At 40.7% G+C, this 17940-nt stretch overlaps 1 protein-coding gene across 7 annotated transcripts in view; it reads left to right on the top strand.

The window, feature by feature from the left end:
• The window catches only part of LOC311142535 (serine/threonine-protein kinase MARK2-like), a 36401-nt gene that overhangs the window by 5373 nt on the left and 13088 nt on the right, over nucleotides 1-17940 (top strand). For 6 of the 7 annotated variants that reach the window (XM_084178202.1, XM_084178205.1, XM_084178204.1 and 3 more), the window contains exon 2: nucleotides 8126-8299. In XM_084178202.1, the coding sequence (XP_084034328.1) occupies nucleotides 8126-8299 (174 nt within the window). Of the gene's footprint in view, nucleotides 1-174; nucleotides 211-491; nucleotides 588-8125; nucleotides 8300-17940 lie in introns of those variants that run through there. The other variant, XM_084178199.1, reaches the window with a different exon arrangement.

The raw sequence follows: 17940 nt of genomic DNA, 5'->3' as shown, positions 1-17940 counted from the left end.
CATCCAAGCCATCAACACCCCCTTTATGCTTTGAAATCTGTGAAGAGGGGGACATTTACAATCTGAACTCTGTCCACACCTTTTTCTTAGAGCATGGCTGAAGTCTGTCTCTTCATAGAGGAAGTGACAAGGTTCCTATAGCCTGAATGGTATCTGACTGGTCAGTTCTCATGCTACTGTTAGCAATGGATGGAGTCCACAAGTCCCACTGTAAGCATCAAAATAACAGGTCAAGTACATTTGCATGTGTGGTTTTTTTGTGCATATCACTGAATGATTTAATGTGTGAGTCTTTTTAACAGAATGATAGCCCGCTGATAAGTGAGGTTTTGCCCTAATACTACCGGCTCTGTAGAGACATGAATTTCAATTGAGTCATCTTCAAGTGTTTGAGTGTGGTTCTTGTGGTTCTTGCCTCTCTCCACCTGAGGCTGATCATGAGCTGAACAGAGATATGTGGGGCTGTATATGTAATTGATGAGACCCTCCAGGTCCCTCAGGCTTTTCCTGGCTGCACTCTCCTCAGCCTGTCCTGTCTCTCGCTGTCAGTCAGTCAGCCCTGGAGCGGAGCTTCCATGACTTTGACGGTATGTCTGCATTGCTCTCGGTTTTATCTGATATTATGTTGTATTTGTGAACACATGTTTTATTTATGCATGTTTGTTTGATCTTTTTCAATGTGCCTGTTTTGAATGTGCTTCTGTCTGTGTGCCAGCCTCTGCGAGTGTGTTTATTAGTGTGTGTTTTGTGTTGTAGCCTAATGTGAATGTGTGGTAGGGATAGAAGTGCTTGCTGCTGTGCTGAAGGTCAAAGCTGCGTTTGTGGGACTGCGACTGCATTGCTGACGTTCTGTTACGGCAGAGCTTCCTCTGCAGATGAGCTGGGTGCAAGACACCTCTTTGACATACAGTGTACAGTAGACACTTTCCTTCACACTCCTGACACACAACAAACCCACTGTAGAGTGATGGCTAAACCATGTCTGCCAGCACAGAAATTACAACAAGGTTAGCACACTGACAGTGTGGTAGTCTGGTTTACCCTGCCCTGCTCTGTATGTAGCCCTCGGTGGTGAGGTACTTCCTCATGCATTTATGCCAGTGTGCTTTTGTTGTGTATGTGTGTGGGAGGGAGGGAGAGTTAAGGTGATAGCTGCCTTCTGGCTCATTGGCTCCTGCTGGTTCTACAGGCAGACTTTCAACAAGCTTCTGATTTATCCCTCTATGAAAACTCTGGGGCGGGACTCAACACAGACACTACACAGGTGTTACCTAATTTAACACAAAGCAGGCACACAAAAATAATCTTATGTGGAATGCTGTTTTGTTTCTGAAGGGGAAGTGGCTTGTTGGGAAATGTGACATACTGTATTTGTCTCATAGCCTGTGCTTTTTGTTTCATCTTAGAATAAGTAGGAGAAGAGCAGAACTTGACTTGTATTATAGAACAATGTTGTTTGTGTCAATTAGTCAACCTATGCCAAATAATGTCAAATAGCCTTGACAATTCTGTCCTATTCATACTAAATGACATTAACATTGCTCTTGATAAGAATCCATAGAATCTTCCAATTCAGAATGCAGAGTAGTAGTTCCGCCTTGGGCCCAGACTTGAACACGGAAACTAAGGTCCTTGCGGCACAACGCACACAGAACGGTGCCTGTGTCAACAATAGCTTTTCTGTCCACTTACGTATGCTCACAAGGTAACAATCTCCTCAAACACGTCAGCCATACACAGCGAGAGAGAGAGTGCAAAAGATCCAATGCAGAGTTTTTGAGCGCAGTGTGGCAGAGACATGTAAACAGATACCCCCCTTTCAGTCGCTTTTTCGTCCTTGATTTCCGGGGCTCCCGCACTCTAACTACCTCCTTGCCCTTTTTCCCACATACGTACTGTACCCTTCACCTTTTTCCTGCTCTCCGTCATTCCCTCGCTCATCCCCCACCCCCTTCCTTCTGTTCTGTCTGCTCACTTTCGTCTTCTTGAGCCACTCTTCAGTTCCCCAACAATTTCTCTCTGTCCTGTTTGCTTGTCTGTATGGATTTGAGCTGCTAGCAGAGACAAAAGGGCCCTCTGTCATTGACAGCCTCATTAGCTGAGAGATGGGGTGACTATGTAGATTAGTAAAAAGCATGAGCTGAAATTTTTGTGGAGGTACTGAACCTTAGTCACTGTTACCAGCCGGCTACCACCCGGTACTCTACCCTGCTCCTTTAGAGACTGCTGCCCTATGTACATAGTCATTGAACACTGGTCACTTTAATAATGTTTACATACTGTTTTACTCACTTCATATGTATATACTGTATTCTAGTCAATGATCATCCTATATAACTACTGCTGTACACAGCTTTTCTATTCATATAGACTACTGTTCATACTATTTCACACCATTATATACATATATTCCAGACTCTGACATTGCTTGTTCTGATATTTCTTTCTTTACATTTTTGGTATGTGTGTGTGTGTGTGTGTGTGTGTTTTTGTATTGTTAGGGATTACTGCACTATTGGAGCTAGAAACATAAGCATTTCGCTGCACCTGCTATAACATCTGCAAAATATGTGTACGCGACCAATACATTTGTATTTATTTTTACTAACAAAGAGTAAACTGTATAAAAAGAAAGTCGCACACTCTACAGTGCCTTCAGAAAGTATTCATACCCCTTGACTTACTCCACATTTTGTTGTGTTACAGCCAGAATTCGGAATGGATTAATTTTTTTACCCACCTACACTCAATCCGTAGTATAAAAGTAATCCTTCTACCCCCCCTCCCCCACCCCCCCCCCCCCATAAGTTGAATGCACCAATTTGTAAGTGGCTCTGGATAAGAGCGTCTGCTAAATGACGTAAATGTAATACCCCATAATGACAAAGTAAAAACATGTTTTTAGAAATGTCAGCAAATTGAAAATGAATGAGTCAATACTTTGTAGATGCACCTTTGGCGGCGATTACAGCTGTGAGTCTTTTTGGGTAAGTCTCTAAGAGCTTTGCACACCTGGATTGTACAATATTTGCCCATTTATTCTTTAACAAATTATTCAAGCTCTGTCAAGTTGATCATTGCAAGACAGCCATTTTCAAGTCATGCAATATGTTTTCAAGCCAATTTAAGTCAAAACTGTAACTAGGCCACTCAGGAACATTCAATGTCATCTTGGTAAGCAACTCCAGTGTAGATTTGCCCTTGTGTTTTAGGTTATTGTCCTGCTGAAAGGTGAATTCGTCTCCCAGTGTCTGTTGGAAAGCAAACTGAACCAGGTTTTCCTCTAGGATTTTGCCTTTGCTTAGCTTTATTCCATTTATTTTTATCCAAAAAAACTCCCTAGTCCTTGCCGATGACAAACATACACATAACATGATGCAGCCAACACCATGCTTGAAAATATGAAGTGGTACTCAGTGACGTGATGTGTTGGATTTTCCCCAAACATAACGCTTTGTATTCAGGACATAAAGTGAATTTCTTTGCCACATTTTTTGAAGTATTACTTTAGTGCCTTGTCGCAAACAGGATGCATGTTTTGGAATATTTGTATTCTGTCATTTTAAGTTAGTATTGTGGAGTAACTACAATGTTGTTGATCTATCCTCAGTTTTATCTTATCACAACCATTAAATTCTGTAACTGTTTTAAAATCACCACTGGCCTCATGGGGAAATCCCTGAGCAGTTTCCTTCCTCTCCAGCAACTGAGTTAGGAAGGATGCCTGTATCTTTGTAGTGAATTAATAATTTCACCATGCTCAAAAGGATATTCAGCATCTGCTTATGTTGTTCTTTACACATCTACCAATAGGTGCCCTTCTTTGCGAAGCTTTGGAGAAATCTCCCTGTTTTTTGGTCTTGAATCTGTGCTTGAAATTCAGGTAGAAAAATCATGTTAACCACTATTATTGAACACTGAAGTGAGTCCATGCAACTTAATATGTGATTTGTTTAGCACATTTTTACTCCTGAACTTATTTAGGCTTACCATAACAAAGGGGTTGAATACTTATTGACTCAAGACATTTCAGCTTTTAATTTCTAAAATGTTCTACAAACAAAATTCCACTTTGACATTATGGGGTATTGTGTGTAGATCAGTGACACAATCTCTATTTAATAAATGTTAAATTCAGGCTGTAACAACAAAATGTGGAAAAGGTTAAGGGGTGTGAATACTTTCTGAAGGCACTGTATATACACTCCCCAACATATTTAGCGTCTGCTAAATGACGAAAATGTTAAATGTTTATTTGGATAGTGAAGCTAAAACTTTGAATTTGGCTCTATACTCCAGCATTTTGGATTTGAGATCAAATGTTTCATGAGGCGACAGAACAGAATGTCACCTTTTTATTTTCATATCTGTTTTACCGTTTAGAAATTAAAGCATGATTTATCTAATCCCCCCCATTTGAAAGTGTCATAAGTATTTGGACAAATTCACATAGTGTATTGAAGTAGTCAAAAGTTTAGTATTTGGTCCCATATTCCGAGCATGCAATGACTAAATCAAGCTTGTGACTTTACAAACTTGTTGGATGCATTTGAAGTTTGTTTTGGTTTTGTTTCAGATTATGTTGTGCCCAATATAAATTAATGGTAAATAATGTATTGTCATTTTTGAGACACTTTTATTGTAAATAAGAATATAATATTTTTCTCATGGGTGTAACGGTACACATATTCGTACTGAACCGTTCGGTGTGGGGACCTCGGTTTGGTCCGCACTGTGAACCCGAATGTAAACAAAAAAAGAAGACTAGGCCTATAGGCTATTGCTACGCTGCGTTGTATGCCATTGGCTGAGTAAATCTGAGCAGAAAAAATATTTTAGGTTATTCCATTAAAACAACTAGAGCCTATGCTAGCAGATACCCATAGATGTGTAGTCATTGTGCTAATGCTAGCTATGACAAGCTAGAAGTTTGTCTACTAGCGCGAGTCGGCTTAGTATGGTTGGTTGCGGTCTCTGTCTCCCTTCTCATTGCTCCCGTGTCACTTGCTCACAGTACACAAACCGCTCATAGTACACAAACCGCAAGGCTAGAGTGTCTCTCCCTCGCGCTTCATCAGCTCTGGTTAATAAAGTAGCTTACAATTGACTTTTCTGCTGCTTCCCTCACTCTGATTGGACCGGGTCTGGATCCGACCAGGTCTATACGGAACTGGTGTAGTTGTCCTCAGATCCATTCTGAACCAACCCATCTATCTAAAAATATTCATGCATATTGGGTCCTTGATGACCTCTACTTGAGAGGCCCGACCATAACGATCACTGTCACAACAGACAATGCCAGGAACATTATGAATGCGGTCACAGAAGCTGGACTTGGACCACAAATACGGTGCTTTTTAGTTTTTCGTCTCTTGCCAAATAAACAAATTAACTACAGTAACTGTTGGCATTTAATTTTCCCGCTGTAACGTTACCGTCACCGAACTGTGACCCCAAAACGTACTGAATCGTGGGTTTGGTGAACCCTTACACCCCTAGTTTCTGAACACTTCTACATTCATGTGGATGCTACCATGATTACAGATAAACATTCATTAATTGTGAAAAATGATAAGTGAGAAAGTTACAGGAACAAAGATCATACCACCCAAAATAAGTGACTCCAAAATGACACCATACATTATTCACCATTCAGTTCCTATTGGGCAAAAATTAATCCGAAACACAACCAAGACAAACTGAAAATGCATTCAACAAGTTTGTAGAGTCACAAGCTTGATGTAGTCATTGCATGCTAGGAATATGGGACAAAATACTAAACTTTTGACTAATTGAATCATTATACAGTGGGGGGAAAAAAGTACTTAGTCAGCCACCAATTGTGCAAGTTCTCCCACTTAAAAAGATGAGAGAGGCCTGTAATTTTCATCATAGGTACACGTCAACTATGACAGACAAAATGAGGGAAAAAAATCCAGAAAATCACATTGTAGGATTTTTAATGAATTTATTTGCAAATTATGGTGGAAAATACTTATTTGGTCAATAACAAAAGTTTCTCAATACTTTGTTATATACCCTTTGTTGGCAATGACACAGGTCAAACGTTTTCTGTAAGTCTTCACAAAGTTTTCACACACTGTTGCTGGTATTTTGGATCATTCCTCCATGCAGATCTCCTCCAGAGCAGTGATGTTTTGGGGCTGTCGCTGGGCAACACGGACTTTCAACTCCCTCCAAAGATTTTCTATGGGGTTGAGATCTGGAGACTGGCTAGGCCACTCCAGGACCTTGAAATGCTTCTTACGAAGCCACTCCTTCGTTGCCCGGGCGGTGTGTTTGGGATCATTGTCATGCTGAAAGACCCAGCCACATTTCATCTTCAATGCCCTTGCTGATGGAAGGAGGTTTTCACTCAAAATCTCACGATACATGGCCCCATTCATTCTTTCCTTTACACGGATCAGTCGTCCTGGTCCCTTTGCAGAAAAACAGCCCCAAAGCATGATGTTTCCACCGCCATGCTTCACAGTAGGTTTGGTGTTCTTTGGATGCAACTCAGCATTCTTTGTCCTCCAAACACGACGAGTTGAGTTTTTACCAAAAAGTTATATTTTGGTTTCATCTGACCATATGACATTCTCCCAATCCTCTTCTGGATCATCCAAATGCACTCTAGCAAACTTCAGACGGGCCTGGACATGTACTGGCTTAAGCAGGGGGACACGTCTGGCACTGCAGGATTTGAGTCCCTGGCGGCGTAGTGTGTTACTGATGGTAGGCTTTGTTACTTTGGTCCCAGCTCTCTGCAGGTCATTCACTAGGTCCCCCCGTGTGGTTCTGGGATTTTTGCTCACCGTTCTTGTGATTATTTTGACCCCACGGGTGTGAGATCTTGCGTGGAGCCCCAGATCGAGGGAGATTATCAGTGGTCTTGTATGTCTTCCATTTCCTAATAATTGCTCCCACAGTTGATTTCTTCAAACCAAGCTGCTTACCTATTGCAGATTCAGTCTTCCCAGCCTGGTGCAGGTCTACAATTTTGTTTCTGGTGTCCTTTGACAGCTCTTTGGTCTTGGCCATAGTGGAGTTTGGAGTGTGACTGTTTGAGGTTGTGGACAGGTGTCTTTTATACTGATAGCAAGTTCAAAAAGGTGCCATTAATACAGGTAACGAGTGGAGGACAGAGGAGCCTCTTAAAGAAGAAGTTACAGGTCTGTGAGAGCCAGAAATCTTGCTTGTTTGTAGGTGACCAAATACTTATTTACATAAATAAATACATAAAAAATCCTACAATGTGATTTTCTGGAAAAAAAATCTCAATTTGTCTGTCATAGTTGACGTGTACCTATGATGAAAATTACAGGCCTCTCATCTTTTTAAGTGGGAGAACTTGCACAATTGGTGGCTGACTAAATACTATTTTTCCCCACTGTAAGTGTCATTCCACCTCAAATAGCACAAGGATTTTGACACCCACCATCTCAGATTGTTCTGAAATAATTTCTTTAGTTTAAACCAAATAAGATTATCATTCATGAAATATAATAAAATATAAAGGTTTTCTAATGATCAATTAGCCTTTTAAAATGATAAACTTGGATTAGCAAACACAACGTGCCATTGGAACACAGGACTGATGGTTGCTGATAATGGGCCTCTGTACACCTATGTAGATATCCCATTAAACATCAGCCGTTTCCAGCTACAATAGCCATTTACAACATTAATAATGTCTACACTGTATTTCTGATAAATTTTATGTTATTTGAATGGACAGAATTTGCTTTTTTTTCGAAAACAAGGCCATTTCTAAGTGACCCCAAACGTTTGAACGGTAGTGTACATAGGGGAGTATATGCTCCCAACAATTTAATGGGTAAACCTAATGGGTTAGGTGGACCCATTAAATTGTTGGGAGCATACATAGTGTGCGACTTTCTTTATTTTTATACAGTGACTATGTCGATTGAGAGATCAGCATTATTGGCCAGTATCAAGTTATGCTCACAGTTGCGTTTTTCTATGAGGACTCCTTGGATCCAAGGCTCTTTCTCCTTTGATGGGAGTCTAAAATGCATTGTCTGGATTTGTGTCAGAGGTGTTGTGTAGGAGTGGTGATTTCCTAACACTAGCCTAACAGAATTTTGTTCCCGTCTTTCAGTCTCACTCGGAGTCCAAGGCAGGCGGGCGTCCTAATATGCCGCGGTGCCGGAATTCTGTCGCCACGACGCCAGACGAGCAGCCACACATTGGCAACTACCGGCTGCTGAAAACCATCGGCAAGGGCAACTTTGCCAAGGTCAAACTGGCCCGTCATGTCCTCACAGGGAAAGAGGTGAGGATAAACTATGAGATCAAACCAAGTCCAAGCATTGGATTTAGTGGCAATGATGTTTTTGCTTTTTTGTATGATGTGTTGTTATTAGGGATGTGAATTTTTCCTTTCAAGCACGATTATATACGCATCTAGATACATGGGCTCTGATACTTTTAGTTTGAAACAATTTGGTGTGATTTCAGTTTGATTACTGGAAGGAATTGATGTGATTCGATACAATTTGATGCACTAACATTTGTTGTATGAACACATTCATTTTCCATTCTAAATTCAAATCTGATGGAGCTCAGGAGCTGGGCCTCTGAACTGGATCTGCCTGAGCTGACTTCTCTGAGCTGAGCGGCCCTCTTTGTGTGTGTGTGTGTCTCGGGGGTCACGTTATCAGAAATCTGCATTTTCAAAATTTCAGACTGCGTTTTAAACCATTTCACCTGTGTTTTATATTGAAAGTCTTGTTTTTTTTGCGTCAATAGAGTGATCAGGAGCGTGCAACTATAGATTTCCTTCACAGAAAATACATTACTGCAACACATTTGGCAGAAAAAAAGCTTAATTTCCATCAAATGACAACAGAAGTGCAACGCTACAGGTACAGTGCCATCAAAGTATTCACACCCCTTGACTTTTTCCAAATGTTGTTGTTACAAGGTGGGATTAAAATTTATTTAATTGTACTTTTTTTGTCAATCTACACAAAATACTCTGAAAGTGGAAGAAAAATTCTAACATTTGTTAAAAAAAAATATATATATAAAACTATCTTGAGTAAGTATTCAACCCCCTGAGTCAATACATGTTAGAATCACCTTTGTTACAGCTGTGAGTATTTCTGGGTAGGTCTTTAAGAGCTTTGCACACCTGGATTGTACACTATTTACACATTCTTTTTTTAAGTCTTCAAGCTCTGTCAAGTTGGTTGTTGATCGATGCTAGACAGCCATTTTCAAGTCTTGCCATAGATTTTCAAACCAATTTAAGTCAAAACTGTAACTAGGCCACTCAGGAACATTCAATGTCGTCTTGGTAAGCAACTCCAGTTAATAGCCTATTGGCCTTGTGTTTTAGGTTATTGTCCTGCTGAAAGGTACATTTGTCTCCCAGTGTCTGTTGGAAAGCAGACTGAACCAGGTTTTCGCCTTTTGTGCTTAGTGCTATTCTTTTTTCTTTTATCCTAAAAAAACTCCCTAGTCCTTGCCGATGACAAGCATACCCATAACTTGATGTTGCCACCACCATGCTTGAAAATATGAAGAGTGATACTCAGTGATGTGTTGTTGGATTTGCCCCAAACATAACGCTTTGTATTCAGGACATAAAGTTAATTTCTTTGCCACATTTTACTTTAGTGCCTTATTGCAAACAGGATGCGTGTTTTTATTCTGTACAGGCTTCCTTTTCACTCTGTCAATTAGGTTAGTATTGTGGAGTAACTACAATGTTGTTGATCCAGTTTCAGTTTTTTCCTGTCACAGCCATTAAACTCTAACTGTTTTAAAGTTACCATTGGCCTCATGGTGAAATCCCTGAGTGGTTTACTTCCTCTCCAGCAACTGAGTTAGGAAGGACATATGTATCTTTGTAGTGACTGGGTGTATTGATACACCATCCAAAGTGTAATTAAGAACTTCACCATACTCAAAGGGATATTTAATTTCTGCTTTTTATTTTATTTTTTGCCATCTACCAATAGGTGCCCTTCTTTGCAAGGCATTGGAAAACCTCCCTTGTCTTTGTGGTTGAATCTGTGTTTTTCACTGCTTGACTGAGGGACCTTACAATTATCTTTATGTGTGGGGTACAGAGATGAGGTAGTCATAAAAAAATCATGTTAAATACTATTATTGCACACAGTGAGTTTTTGCAACTTATTATGTGATTTGTTAAGCACATTTTTACTCCTGAACTTATTTAGGCTTGCCATAACAAAAGGGTTGAATACTTATTGACTCAAGACATTTCAACATTTCCTTTATAATTCATTAGTAAAAAATTCTAAAAACATAATTCCACTTTGGTTATTGTGTGTAGGCCAGTGACACAAAATCTCAATTTAATCCATTTAAAATTCAGGCTATAACACAAAAAAAGGCTTCTGAGCTGAGCCATAGGGCGCCCACTAATTAACTTGTCATTTTACAGGGCTCCAGACTGCGAGCATTGAGATACGGAGTGCGTGAAATGTGCATCGGCGATTGTGATTGCATAGGCCTCATTGGATAGTAGGCTACAACTGCGAAGTTTTAGGACTTTTACTGTTAAATTAATACATGGCTACTAGCAGTGGGTATTATATTTAGAGTTGACGAACTTCCATTTACTCAGGTGTAAATTAGCCCCAAATATATGAGCCTATGATATTAGTGCACATAAAGATGTAGGCAAATTCATCTCTATTGAACAAGAAAATTCTGGAGCCCTATTTTAACAGTAAAATATAACAATCGCCAAATAGTCAACCCAAAATTCAAAATGGATTAGGTTGCACATCAAATTATTTTGAATCACAACACGTGAGATGAAACAACTTATTTCTTGAATACAATTTCAGTAGTCTATTAAACTTCTTAATAAAGCACTGTGAGTGACTTTATAAAATGATTACTCATTTTGTTATATTGCGTGTGTATGAGATACAAATAAAGCTAGTAATATGTCTCTCTTAAAAAAATTATAAAATGTAAATATAACGCAGCTTTGGATTTCATCCCAGTCTCAAAAGCCAATGGTTTTACATTTTCCAACTTTACTCCTGCTCCGACCATTATACAGTGTGGCTCGCACAAATGATTGCAGTCCTTGTTATGAAGTTACAACTTTACCATGTTCATGTAAAAATCACCAAATGCACTGACTGTTTAAAGCAAAACTACAAAAAACGATTACTTATTGTGAAACAGCAATCGAAAAGCCCCGATCAGCAGTTAGATGTGCAATCAGCAAGTTGAGTTGTCCACTCCGGTAGCATACACAACTATGCCAGTAAAACACAATTTTCTACAGCACATTTGGTAACAATCACCAAGCAAATTACATTGGTTGTCACCCAACTACACCGAACAAAAATATAAATGCAACATGTAAAGTGTTGATCCCATGTTTCATGAGCTGAAATTAAGATTCCAGAAACTTTCCATACGCATAAAAAAAACTTATTTAGCTCAAATTTTGGGCACGCATTTGTTTACATCCCTGTCAGTCAGCATTTCTCCTTTGCCAAGATAATCCATCCACCTGACAGGTGTGGCATATCAAGAAGCTGATTAAAAAGCATGATCATTACACAGGTGCACCTTGTGCTGGGGACAAAAGGTGACTCTAAAATGTGCAGTTTTGTCACACAACACAATGCCACAGATGTCTCAAGTTTTGAGGGAGTGTGCAATTGGCATGCTGACTGCAGGAATGTCCACCATAGCTGTTGCCAGAGATTTTAATGTTCATTTCTCTACCATAAGCTGCCTCCAACGTTGTTTTAGAGAATTTGGCAGTACGTCCAACCGGCCTCACAACCGCAGACAATGTGTAACCACGCCAGCCCAAGACCTCCACATCCGGCTACTTCACCTGCGGGATCATCTGAGGTGGGGGGGATGCTGGCTATGGAGTATTTCTGTCTTTAATAAAGCCCTTTTGTGGGGGAGAAACTCATTCTGATTGGCTGGAACTGGCTCCCCAGTGGGTGGGCCTAGCTCCCCAGTGGGTAGGCCTATGCCTTCCCAGGCCCACCCATGGCGGCGCCCCTGCCCAGTCATGTCAAATCCATAGATTAGGGACTAATATATTTCAATTGACTGATTTCCTTACATTAACTCTTAACTCAGTAAAATCTTTGAAATTGTTGCATATTGCTTTTATATTTCTGTTCAGTATAATAAAGCTTGTGATTTTACATTGTGAAAGCCATTTTACATGCATTTTAAATCGAATTTTGTCACATGCTTTGTAAACAACAGGTGTAGTCTAACAGTGAAATGCTTACTTAAGGGTCCTTTTCCAATAATGCAGAGTTAAAGATTAATCGTTTGTATTTAAAGATTTAAATGCAAAGTGAATAACAATAACGAGTAAAAAATAACATGGCTATATACAGTGCATTCGGAAAGTATTCAGACCTTGACATTTTCCACATTTTGCTATGTTACAGCCTTATTCTAAAATGGATTAAATTGTTTTTTTCCCCCTCATCAAGCTACACACAATACCCCATAATGACAAAGCAAAAACAGTATCACATTTACATACTGTAAGTATTCAGACCCTTTACTCAGTACTTTGTTGAAGCACCTTTGGCAGCAATTACAGCCTTGAGTCTTCTTGGGTATGACGCTACAAGCTTGGCACACTTGTATTTGGGGAGTTTCTCCCATTCTTCTCTGAAGATCCTCTCAAGCTCTGTCAGATTGGATGGAGAGCGTCGCTGCACAGCTATTTTCAGGTCTCTCCAGAGATGTTTGATTGGGTTCAAGTCTGGGCTCTGGCTGTGCCACTCAAGGACATTCAGAGACTTGTCCCGAAGCCACTCCTGCATTGTCTTGGCTGTGTGCTTAGGGTCGTTGTTCTGTTGGAAGGTGAACCTTCGCCCCAGTCTGAGGTCCTGAGTACTCTGGAGCAGGTTTTCATCAAGGATCTCTCTGTACGTAGCTCCGTTCATCTTTCCCCCGCTCCTGACAAGTCTCCAAGTCCCTGCCACTGAAAAACATCCCCACAGTGTGATGCTGCCACCACCATGCTTCACCGTAGGGATGGTGCCAGGTTTCCTCCAGACGTGACACTTGGCATTCAAGCCAAATAGTTCAATCTTGGTTTCATCAGACCACATAATCTTGTTTGTCATGGTCTGAGAGTCCTTTAGGTGCCTTTTGGCAAACTCCAAGCGGGCTGTTATGTGCCTTTTACTGAGGAGTGGCTTCCGTCTGGCCACTCTACCATAAAGGCCTGATTGGTGGAGTGCTGCAGAGATGGTTGTCTTTCTGGAAGGTTCTCCCATCTCCACGGAGGAACTCTGGAGCTCTGTCAGCGTGACCATCAGGTTCTTGGTCACCTCCCTGACCAAGGCCCTTCTCTCCCGATTGCTCAGTTTGGCCGGGCGGCCAGCTCTAGGATGAGTCTTGGTGGTTCCAAACTTCTTCCATTTTAAGAATGATGGAGGCCACAGTGTTCTTGGGGACCTTCAAAGCTGCAGACATTTTTTGGTACCCTCCCCAGATCTGTGCTTTGACACAATCCTGTCTCTAAGCTTTACGGACAATTCCTTCGACCTCATGGCTTGGTTTTTGCTCTGACATGCACTGTCAACTGTGGGACCTTTATATAGACAGGTGTGTGCCTTTCCAAATCATGTCCAATCAATTGAATTTACCACAGGTGGACTCAATTAAGTTGTAGAAACATCTCAAGGATGATCAATGGAAAGTCTCATAGCAAAGGGTCTGAATACTTATGTGAATAAGGTATTTCTGTTTTTGCTTTGTCATTATGGGGTATTGTGTGTAGATTGAGGACATTTGTATTTATTTAATCCATTTTAGAATAAGGCTGTAACGTAACAAAATGTGGAAAAAGTCGAGGAGTCTGAATACTTTCTGAATGCACTGTACAGGGAGTACCAGTACAGCGTCCATGTGCAGGGGTACAAGGTAATTGAGGTAGCTATGTACAGTTGAAGTCGGAAGTTTACATACACTTAGGTTGGAGTCATTAAAACTCGTTTTTTTCAACCACTCCACACATTTCTTGTTAACAAACTATAGTTTTGGCAAGTCGGTTAGGACATCTACTTTGTGCATTACACAAGTAATTTTTTCCAACAATTGTTTACAGACAGATTATTTCACTTATAATTCACTGTATCACAATTCTAGTGGGTCAGAGTTTACATACACTAAGTTGACTGTGCCTTTAAACAGCTTGGAAAATTCCAGAAAATGATGTCATGGCTTTAGAAGCTTCTTATAGGCTAATTGACATCATTTTAGTCAATTGGAGGTGTATCTGTGGATGTATTTCAAGGCCTACCTTCAAACTCCGTGCCTCTTTGCTTGACATCATGGGAAAATCAAAAGACATCAGCCAAGACCTCAGAAAAAAATTTGTAGACCTCCACAAGTCTGGTTCATCCTTGGGAGTAAATTCCAAATGCCTGAAGGATACCACATTCATCTGTACAAACAATAGTACGCAAGTATAAACACCATGGGACCACGCAGCCGTCATACCGCTCAGGAAGGAGACGCGTTCTGTCTCCTAGAGATGAACGTACTTTGGTGCGAAAAGTGCAAATCAATCCCAGAACAACCGCAAAGGACCTTGTGAAGATGCTGGAGGATACAGGTACAAAAGTATCTATAGCCACAGTAAAACAAGTCCTATATCGACATAACCTGAAAGGCCGCTCAGCAAGGAAGAAGCCACTGCTCCAAAACCGCCATAAAAAAGCCAGACTACGGTTTGCAACTGCATGGGGACAAAGATCGTACTTTTTGGAGAAATGTCCTCTGGTCTGATGAAACAAAAATAGAACTGTTTGGCCATAATGACCATCGTTATGTTTGGAGGTAAAAGGGTGTGGCTTGCAAGCCGAAGAACACCATCCCAACCGTGAAGCACGAGGGTGGCAGCATCATGCTGTGGGGTTGCTTTGCTGCAGGAAGGACTGGTGCACTTCACAAAATAGATGGCATCGTGAGGAAGGAAAATTATGTGGATATATTGAAGCAACATCTCAAGACATCAGTGAGGAAGTTAAAGCTTGGTCGCAAATGGGTCTTCCAAATGGACAATGACCCCAAGCATACTTCCAAAGTTGTGGCAAAATGGCTTAAAAACAACAATGTCAAGGTATTGGAGTGGCCATCAGAAAGCCCTGACCTCAATCCTATAGAAAGTGTGTGGACAGAACTGAAAAGGCGTGTGCGAGCAAGGAGGCCTACAAACCTGACTCCGTTACACCAGCTCTGTCCGGAGGAATGGGCCAAAATCCACCCAACTTATTGTGGGAAGCTTGTGGAAGGCTACCTGAAACGTTTGACCCAAGTTAAGCAATTTAAAGGCAATGCTACCAAATACTAATTGAGTGCATGTAAACTTCTGACCCACTGGGAATGTGATGAAAGAAATAAAAGCTGAAATATATAATTCTCTCTACTATTATTCTGACATTTTACATTCTTAAAATAAAGTGGTGATCCTAACTGACCTAAAACAGGGAATTTTTACTAGGATTAAATGTCAGGAATTGTGAAAAACTGAGTTTAAATGTATTTGGCTAAGGTGTATGTAAACTTCAGATTTCTACTGTACATATAGGTATGGGTGAAGTGACTAGGCAACAAGGATAGATAATAGACTGAGCTGTAGCAGCAGTGTGTGTGTGTGTTTGGCGTAAATATGCATGTGTGCATGTTATGTGTGTGTGTGTTTGTTCGCCCGCCCGCAATTGCTAATAACGTATCCGCAACTGCCTGACTATGTATGATAGTGAAAATCTGAGGCCCGCACCCAACATTTTCAAAAGATTTTGCTGAGTTAATTAATTTGGCCCTAATCTATGGATTTCACATGACTGGGCAGGGGCGCAGCCATGGGTGGGCTTGGGAGGGCATAGGCCCACCCACTTGGGAGCCAGGCCCAGCCAATCAGAATGAGTTTTTCCCCACAAAAGGGCTTTATTACAGACAGTGCTGAGGAGTATTTCTGTAGGCTACTGTCAGAGACAGCGTCATTATTTTTTGACAGGGGGTGCAGGATGTTTTTTGCCTGATTTGAGATGTTTCTGCTTATTTCCAACATTTTGGTAGGCTCTTTGTTAACTTGTCTATAATTAGATACATGCAGCTTCTCTTCTGTCTTTGTTGCCCCAGAAGACAAAATAAACTCTTGCTCACCAGAATGTCATAAATTGGTAGAATGAATGCTTCAATCTAGTTAACATCGGTCAAGTTTTCTCTGTTATCTGCTTCTTTCGCGGAGCAAAGATGTTTAGGGACTGGGGAGAAAAATGCAATAACAAATCCCCCCCCCCAAAAAATAAAAATAAACGTTGCTGTGCAAAATGTCCAAATGACATCAGTTTGACCAGTTGTAAGGAAATAGAAAGCTGCAAAAACGACCAAATGGCTTGGATGCATATACACTGAGTATACAAAATATTAAGGACACCTGCTCATTCCATGACAAAGACTGACCAGGTGAAAGCTATAATCCCTTATTGATGTTACTTGTTTAATCCACTTCAATCAGTGTAGATGAAGGGGAGGAAACTTTTTAAGCCTTGAGACAATTGAGACCTGGATTGTGTATGTGTGCCATTCAGAGGGTGAATGGCCAAGACAACAATATCAATATTAGGAAGGTGTTCCTAATGTTTGGTATACTCAGTGTATTATGTGGTTGAAATACTATCAGCGTTTATGATGCTGATAAAGATAGATACCGTCTGTAGAGGTACTAACTGCGCATTCACGTTCTCTCAAGATGCTGAAAGAAAGAAATCAAATTTCTCCACTCCTGTTCCCGAGTAAAATTGTAGTCTACATTTGTATCATTTTACTGCAATAAATACTTTATTCTGCAGTAGTTAATATTAAGGCCATGTGCGAGGTTATAGACCTACAGTCAGTATCCAGATTTCAGTTTCCATTTAACCATCTGAACAGTAGGCCAAAGTTCCTTTGACGTGCCATAGGCCTATCTGAAGTTCCCGTCGTGTGACTGTCGATTTGTATAGGGCCTAACAATCATCACACATAACATAACCGGCACGGCTATCATCCTCTTTTACCACTTCACCAAATCTTTCCCAAACATTACTTTTCTGGCCCTCCCTTCTCTTTATTTTAAACTCTTTTTTTTTCTCCAGGTTTTCTGCCCGATCCCAAAAGCATTTGGTCATTGGCTGTGTAGGCTATTTGGCACACGTACAGTTAGGCCCTAAATCTCAGGCTTACGCACTAATGCCAGATAGCCTAAAAATAATTAAAGAAAAACCTAAATGTAGCTTATAGATATAAATTGAACAAGAATGATACATTTATGGATTTTAAGATTTTCACTTTATTCAACCTCCTGCCACCCACCCTTCATCCACACAACATTTCATGACCCTAAACCCTCCCGCCTCACGGATTTAACTGTGGACACTGCGGGTTATGAGTCAACCCGTGCATCACTACTGTGTGTTGGGGTGTAAATGTGTAGAGTCCAGTGTGTGTTCAAAAAGGGTAAATGGAGGTAGCCATTTGATTAGCTATTTAGCAGTCATATGGCTTCACTGAAGGTGCCGCGCAGGTGTAGGCTATGAATATTAGATCATGGATAAGCCTACCTCTTGGTGGCGCCTGAGCAGCTGCGCTTTCTGCATACAGTTACAGTGGGGACAAAAAGTATTTAGTCAGCCACCAATTGTGCAAGTTCCCCCACTTAAAAAGATGAGAGGCCTGTAATTTTCATCATAGGTACACGTCAACTATGACAGACAAATTAATTTATTTGCAAATTATGGTGGAAAATAAGTATTTGGTCACCTACAAACAAGCAAGATTTCTGGCTCTCACAGACCTGTAACTTCTTCTTTAAGAGGCTCCTCTGTCCTCCACTCGTTACCTGGATTAATGGCACCTGTTTGAACTTATCAGTATAAA

Source organism: Coregonus lavaretus (genome assembly GCF_964263955.1).
Source record: "Coregonus lavaretus genome assembly, chromosome: 15".
Lineage (NCBI taxonomy): Eukaryota > Metazoa > Chordata > Actinopteri > Salmoniformes > Salmonidae > Coregonus > Coregonus lavaretus.
The sequence above is the reverse complement of the archived record's forward strand: the minus strand, read 5'-3'. Positions and strand labels throughout refer to the sequence as shown.